The 7,463-nt window shown below is 62.8% G+C and overlaps 3 protein-coding genes across 3 annotated transcripts; 2 read left to right on the top strand and 1 right to left on the bottom strand.

Moving 5' to 3' along the window:
* Positions 1-282: 282 nt before the first annotated feature.
* Positions 283-1,952, bottom strand: MNEG_12022 (5-oxoprolinase (ATP-hydrolysing); the record flags this gene model as incomplete). Its single annotated transcript, XM_014039508.1, has 5 exons — positions 283-453; positions 751-964; positions 1,145-1,233; positions 1,625-1,678; positions 1,848-1,952. The coding sequence occupies 5 exons, from the start codon at positions 1,950-1,952 to the stop codon at positions 283-285; spliced, it is 633 nt and encodes a 210-aa protein (XP_013894962.1).
* A 2,201-nt stretch (positions 1,953-4,153) lies between these two features.
* On the top strand, positions 4,154-5,393 carry MNEG_12021 (hypothetical protein; the record flags this gene model as incomplete). Its single annotated transcript, XM_014039507.1, has 4 exons — positions 4,154-4,196; positions 4,320-4,426; positions 4,654-4,746; positions 4,992-5,393. 4 exons carry the CDS (start codon positions 4,154-4,156, stop codon positions 5,391-5,393), a joined length of 645 nt encoding a protein of 214 aa, XP_013894961.1.
* An 848-nt stretch (positions 5,394-6,241) lies between these two features.
* MNEG_12020 (hypothetical protein) lies at positions 6,242-7,397 on the top strand (the record flags this gene model as incomplete). The annotated part of the gene is made up of 3 exons (XM_014039506.1): positions 6,242-6,325; positions 6,509-6,601; positions 6,870-7,397. 3 exons carry the CDS (start codon positions 6,242-6,244, stop codon positions 7,395-7,397), a joined length of 705 nt encoding a protein of 234 aa, XP_013894960.1.
* Positions 7,398-7,463: the final 66 nt, after the last annotated feature.

Raw genomic sequence — 7,463 nt, 5'->3', positions numbered from 1 at the left:
CCCTAAAACCACCCCCCCCCCCTTGTTCGTGGGCCAAACCCTTCCCCTCACCTGCACATCCCGCAGGCCCTCGTCGAAGCCGGACTGGAACGTCTGGATGTACCTTTTGATGTGCAGCGGGAGAAAAACATTGATTGACATAGGCAAGGAGACGTCGACGGGGGGAGAGGAGGGAGCGGCGGTGAGAGGAGTGGCGTTGGAGCAAGGTCAAGACAGAGAGCTGCGGAGCAACTGGAGGCACGCGGCTTCCAGAAAATCGAGCATTCCTGCTGTTGCGACATTTCAGCACTCCAGGGACTGCGGGACTGCCAGAGTGGGAGGCGCGCGCGGGGCCCGCAGGGCAAGGGAGCCCACGCACTTGAGGATATGGGGCGTGAGGTATGCGTCGGCGGCGGCGGTGAATCCCCGGGGCACCATCTTTACCATCGGCATGACCTCATGAGACAGGGACACCTGTGCTGGCAAGGAGGGGGGGGCGCAGCAACGTGCGGTCGCTGGGGTGATGTGATGTCACCATCGTGGCTAAAGCACGCGGGTCGGGGGGAAAACGATGCAGATGGGGCCTGCTGGTGCGGGATGTGAGAATAGGACACGCGATGGCGGCTGGCGACGCCACTGGGGCGCTAGGGAGGGCATGCCAGCACGCAACGCCCCTGCGACTCTCACAGTGCGCCGCTCTTGCACTCTTGACCAGGATCCAGTCCCCCGAACCACACCCCCTGTCCCGTCAACCAAAAACCCCACACCCACCTGCTTGAACCCCATCCCCCGCGCCAGCTTCCCGACAGCTACCTCATGGTCCGGGAAGATCGCCGCGTGCTTCAGAACGACCGCCACGCTGCTGATCCCGGACTCCGCCACGCGCGCCAGCTCAGCGCGCAGGGCCGACAGGTCTGGCGCTTGCCGGACGCAGACCGCCTCGCCGGTGACGCCGCGCACGACGGGGCCGCCAGGGGGGTAGCGCCTGGCGGTGACGGGCGCGCGCGTGGGGGTAAAGGGAGGGGATGGGGTTGTTGGGGGCCGCTGCCGAACAACTCGTGTCAGCAGCAGGGAGCAACACAGCGCTGCGTGCACGAAGTTCTGGGAGGCCGGACACCCCATGCAGGTGGAGCCCGCCCCTTGCGCCGCGCTACCCACGCCTCACTTTGCGTTTTCTGCCGCGTCAGCGCCGTTGCGGGGCCCGGGCTCGTCTGTCAGCGGCAGGCATACCTCCTCATCAACCTCGACCACGGTCTGGTGCGTGTGCGCGCGTGCGAGATTCCGTGTGTGTGTGTGTGTGCGCGCATGTGTGTGTGTGTGTGTGTGTGTGTGTGTGTGTGTCTGCGCACACATGCACACCCATGGAGGCGGTGAACAGGCGCATGCGTCATGTAAATGAGCGTGAGCGTGCGCGTGCAAATATGACTTTGTGCGCACAAGCGCGCAACCGTATGAGCACGCAGATGTTTGCGGATGCGTGCCTTTGCACTCGTCCAGTTGGCGCACATGCGCACGTGTGCAAACACAATCGCTCGAGCCCAGAGGCCGGGCCTGCATTCGGCAGCAGTGCATAATCTGGGCGCGATTGCCCATGCACAGGGGAATCACGAGTTGCCCTCGACCGCCGCCGGCCACCAAGCCGCACCTCATACAGATTGTCTGGGCACCTGATGCGCAGATCGAATATGTCAGGGCGGGACTGAAGGCAGGGCGGCAGGGGGGCCGATCGACGGGAGCGGGGGGTTGGGGGACGGACTGGGGTAGTGAGCAGGGATGGTGGCAGAGTCACAATCAAGGAGCAAAATTTGGCTTGGCATGTATCACGGAATGCACGAGGGCAGAGTCGAGCGGCGCGGCCTGCGCCGCACCTGGTTGCCGATGTGCAGGAGGTCCGGGAAGCCCTTAGAAACCAGCAGGGCGCTGCGCTCCCCCTTGCGCTCGAGCAGCGCGTTTGTGGCCACGGTGGTGCCCATGCGGATCGAGGCCACGCGGCTGGTGTCCAGCGGCGCGCTCCTGCGCAGCAGCAGCGGCGGCGCCGGGCCGCGGGGCGTGCAGTCTTGAGGCGCGGCGGCCCCCCGCGTGGGCTGGGAGGAGTGCTCATGGCGGGCGCTGGGCGCGGCGCGGGGGCGAGCCTCGCGCGTGCGGGCGCGGGCTGCTTACCGCGGGTGCGGCTGGCCTGTGGCCTCCTCCAAGATCCTCCTGATCCCCTCCCTCGGGGCATCGGGGTAATTTGAGGGGTCCTCTGAAAGCAGCTTCAAGACACTGAGGTGCGACAAGTGAGGGGGGGGGTAGGTGTGGCTGGGCTGGCGGCGCTGACAGAGGGGAATCTAATGGCCGGGTGAGTGGAGTGGGGGGGAGACGCAGGTTGTGAAAGGTCAAGTGGGATTTCAGGCCAGGGCCAGGGCTGGGGCGGCCTGCAGAGGCATGGAGTGTGTGGCGTATGGGAGCCAGGGTTGTGAAGTGCCAATGACGCGTCCGCCCCGTTCCCTGCTCCGCCAGCCGCACCGATACGTGCTGCCGCCCTTGCCATCGGGCACCTGGATTGATTTGGTGGGTGCATTCATTGGAGCGAAGCATCAGACAGCACTGGGCAAGGCCCGGCAGTCGAGCAGCAGCAGGACGAGCAGCGGGTGCCACCATGTCGCAGCGCGATGCGTTTTTCACATGCTGCATCCCAACCTACCTGTGCAAACACGTCCGTAAAAGTGCCCCCCCTGTCTATAGAAAAATGAAAATATCTGCCCATTGTCCGCTGCTGGATCCTGGCAGCGCTCGTCAGCAGATCGTCAAGCACTTGGGGAACGGTCGCAGGCTCTAGAAGCGTCCAAAATGTGATTAAAACAATTATTGAAGCCCAGTGCGATTAGTGGCTAGCCCTGCAAACGCTGTCTGGCGATGCAGTGCCAAGACACATGCTGCATGTGTGTGGCGTGGGCGATGCCCGATGCAGCGAGATGGACTCTAGCCAAGAGCTCCTGTGTTGGGACCAGGCTGCAAAGTCCCACTTGCAAGACGATGCTGCTGTGTACATCTTTGGCAGTTCATCATGTCATTCCACTTTTTTGCGCAAACCCAGAGATGACATGTACACTCCTGTCACCAGGGGGGGCATGCAGCACGGACCATGTTATCAAGGCCTGCAGGAAGACGTGTGCAAGACGAGGACGAAACAGTTTACCTCGTAAATGTCTGGTGTGGCAGTCGAGTCTGTTGCCACCCTGCCTCCCAGTGCAGGAAATTTGATGCTTGCCATGAGCTCCTGTCGCACTGTATTGGAGGCACTCACAAAATGGCACCGCTGTGCAGACGTCTGGGGTGGCTTGTTGTCTGATGACGGGGTGCTTGCTGGCCATGGCTCTGGGCCAAGCGCATGCACAAAAACATGATGATTGAAAGGGGCTGCCGAAGCATGGGGTTTGGGTGGTACATAGGGTTTGTCTCGCTTTTTGTCTTCATTTTTTGTTTTTGGACTACTGGTAGCACAGTGAGTTTGCGAGCCCTTGGTCTTACGTATGGTGACGATATCGTATGACCCTGTGCCAAGTTTATTTGCGCCACACGTGCCAGCACCCGGCCGAATCCATAGGATGTACGCCCAGGCTGGAGAGGAACATAGATTGTCTCACAAGATGCTGTCCAGATTGGAACGTATATGTCTCGGGGGTGCATCGTGTTGTTGCAGGCCGTGTTGGCTGAGCTCTGCTGTCTACTGTATACGTCTAAAGCATTGCGAAAAGCGGCGGCATCTTCAATGCTGACAGCCTGCCGTATTGACGCGGGATCTGAGGGGATTGGCATCATCAAGACCTTCCAAACCCTGGGTGGCATGTGTTCAGGGGATCGTGACCCTCCACGGCGCACCGTCGGCCTCCATCAACCTCTCAAACCACTGCAGGTGCTGCGAACACTGGGCCAGGTGCGCACCACGTGGACCTTGCAGCTGCTTGTAAAATGTAAAAACTGCTCGTGCACAAATGATCTCGGACATCTTCAGCGCTGGGGAGTGGACGAGAAGCGGGAGGTTCAGTGGCGGCAGTTTTCGAACTCCGCACATTGGTGTGTGATCGCTCTCTACGCCTGCACAATAATTGTTGAGGTTGTGTTCGACCTCCGTTTGCCCCTTGTCACCCTTCATTCATCGCAAGTCGGGTTCTCCGATCTGGCACTGGCAATGATGCGGACCGCACTGCTGCTGCTGGCGGTGCTGATCGGCCAGAGTGAGCGCAGCAGCACACTCCTACACCGATCACCGCTCCCACTCTGCCGCGCCGAGCTCCCATTGCACCCAACGGCCCGACTCCCGCCAACCGACTCCCGCGACCCTTCATGCCTGCATGCAGGTGTGGCGGTGAAGACACCTCCCACTCAACTGACAGCCTGCAAGCGCGCTGTCACCAAGCTTGGGCTCTCTTTGAAGGGCGCCACCATCTTCTGCCCCACGGACGGGGTGAGCGGCGTGCCCACTTGCTGCTTCCGAACAGCGTGCGGCACCAGGTAGCGCGGCACCATGCCGCCAGAGACATGCACCGGCAGCGCCGCTGCCGTCCTTGTGCCCCAAATTATGACGAGCAGAGCCCACACTGGCAAGAGGCTCGGCCAGGGAAGTAGTCGGCTTGCTAGCTACAACCAGCGCCAAGTTTCACAAAGTGACACGGGCATTGCGCCGCCGCGCAGGCCTTTGCCGAGTTCTCGCGCCAGCTGGGCTTCAGGGGCGCCAACCCCATCGGCCAGGTGCTGGACAACGTTCCCGCCGACACCCTCAAGCTGGTGAGCGGCCTGGCTGACGGGTGATGCAGACAGCCAGGGCCCGCTGCTGGGCAGCTCCCGAGGGTGCCCAAAGCAGCAGGCGTCAGCACACCAAAGCAGCGGGCGTCAGCGATCACGGCAGGCTTACACGGAGCATGTACTACTGCGCACGGGCACGCTGCCAAGTAGATGCGCAGGGCTCACCTCTTTGACTTGGGTCAAACGCCGCGCGTCCCCGCCCTCACCCCACCCTTGTACCTCCCCAGGTCCTGAGCCACCACATCATCCCCGGCAACATCTACACCTACGGCGGCTTCAAGAACGGCGATGAGTACAACACCCTGACCACTCTGGCCGGCACCACGCTCCAGGTGCGCAACAAGAAGGGCAAGGCCAAGAGCTTCGAGATCGGCTTCAACGGCGTCGACGTCGACGGCGACCCCAAGAACGACCAGGACACCTACAAGCTCGAGAAGGTCGACCTGACCTTTGAGGGGCCCTACGTCGCCTCCAAGTCTGACTATGTGGTCCACCCCATTGACCGCGTGTTCCTGCCCGGGTCGGCGCTGGGCGCCCTGCGTAAGCTGCGCACCAAGAACCTGGGCGCGGGTGCCGGGGCCGCAGAGGACAAGACTGTGACCTCGTCTGTCAACACTGTACTGCCGTGATGGCACGCCGCTGCCCGGCAGCTGCCCTGGCTGCTGACGGCCAAAAGCGCAGCAACGCTTGAGAACAACGCCTAGCAGAGCGACTGCGTGTGTTCGGAGGTGCGGCGCTCGAAGCGATATGGAGCAGTTTGCAACCAAGTTCGCTAACTGGCATCGGCGCGCGGCGCGCAATGCGCGTACTGCCTCGCAGCCGCTAGCCGTGGGCGATTGGGTTTTGGAGATCCTGGAAGGGTCCATCCCTGCTTTGGCAGCACGCGTGGCTGGACCGTTCGAAATTGTCGCAGTCCGCGGCTCAACCATCCAGCTGTGCACAGACGTCGCCGCATTCCGAGAGCACAGGACCTTTTGGCGCGCCGCTGACTGAGTAGTGCGCTACATCCGCAAGTCAGACGTGTTTACGCGACCTGCTGCCTGCGCGCGGCACTTGATATAGTAGCACAAATGTACTGCCGTGATGGCGCGCCGCTGCCCGGCAGCTGCCCTGGCTGCTGGCGGCCAACAGCGCAGCAACGCTTGCGGCGCGCCAAGAGTGATTTTCACAGGAAGTGTGCACGCCTCATCCCGCAAAAATCAATTGCCGTTTGTGGGCACTTGGCACTGTGGAGAGTGCCGTCCTGCGCCTTGCGCGAGTTCCAACATGCTTGCCGCCTACTACAACATGCTTGCCCAGCAAATCCTTGCAGCTACGCCCAGCGCAGTCAGCGCCCGGGTTTTTCCGGTCCACAGCGTGCGCTCCCACTCCCTTGCGGGAGGGGGGGCGACGGCAGTCGGCTGCCATGCCGCTGCACGGCATCAACACAGAGCGGCGCCGCCCGCATGGTGCCCTCATATCACCCATGTAACTGATAATGCAGTACAACACCTGCAAGGCGCTTGAGGCCAACCGGGGCCTGGATACCGCCGGATCGACCGTTTTCTGCCCCAACGATGGGGTGAGCAGCTGCTTGAATTTGGGGCGGGGTGGGCAGCAGGGACCTGGCAAATTAAGTGCTTTCCTTCAAGCAATCACGTGCTGCTCGCATTTCAGAGCGGCAGCATCAGCAAGGAATTGCAGAGGCTGTCACCCGGCCGAGCAGCACGTGCCACCCTTGCACCACGCCACCGCCCACCTGCAGGCGTTTGTCGAGTTTGCGCGCGACGTGGGGTTCAAGGGCGCCGACCCCGAGGCCCTGCTGCTGGTGAAGGTCCCCGCGGCCAGCCTCAAGGCGGTGGGTACAGCCAAACAGGAACGTGCCGCCCACGCAGAGGGGGCAGCATTTTCCGAGGGCACAGCAGCCGCTGCGCAAGCGAACCATGAGAGGGTTCGGTCGCCGTGCCCTGCCATCCGCCAGGATCGTAAGCTCACCAAATCGCTGGCCCGACCCGTCCCTCCCCACGCTTCCGCCCGCAAGTGCTCTCTGCGCACGTCGTCCCCGGCCAGGTGCTGCCTGCCGACCCGATCTCCAAGGCCACCACCCTCACCACCCTTGCGGCCAGCTCCCTGCTTACGCTCAAGCGGGGCGCAGCAAGCTGCTCATCGCCTACAACATCGCCGACATGGACGGCGCCCCCCACAACGACGACGCTGACTCAGACAACACCCAGAACGGCGACGTCGATGTCGAGGGCACCGACCTCACGTTTGATGGCACCTTCGTCAAGGGCACCTCCAAGTACGTCATCCACCCTACCGGCCGCGTCATCGTGCCCGCCAGCAATCTGCAGCCCCTCCGCCTCGTGCGCGCCCAGGCCCTGGGCATCCCCACCGGCCCCGCCGCCGCCGCCGCCGCCATGACGCCCGCCGTGGCGGCCGCCATCACCGCGGCGTCGGTCGCGGCGACGCAGGTGACGCTGTGCAAGCAGACCGTCGGCGTTGACCTGCAGGGCGCCACAGCCTTCCGCCCGACCAACGGGGTGGGTAGCAGGGGGCGCGGGCCTGAGGTCTGTGAGGCAGGGGGCTGGGAAATGAACCAGTTTTCCAGCTGCTCAAGTGGCCCAATATTCTCTGAGCCTGCTGTAGGATGATCTCAGCGTGTTCTGCTTTGTTGCGTCCTGCTGAACGACCCTAAGCAACCAACCTGTGCGCTTCCC

Source organism: Monoraphidium neglectum (assembly GCF_000611645.1).
Source record: "Monoraphidium neglectum strain SAG 48.87 unplaced genomic scaffold scaffold03017, whole genome shotgun sequence".
Classification (NCBI taxonomy): domain Eukaryota; kingdom Viridiplantae; phylum Chlorophyta; class Chlorophyceae; order Sphaeropleales; family Selenastraceae; genus Monoraphidium; species Monoraphidium neglectum.
The sequence above is the reverse complement of the archived record's forward strand: the minus strand, read 5'-3'. Positions and strand labels throughout refer to the sequence as shown.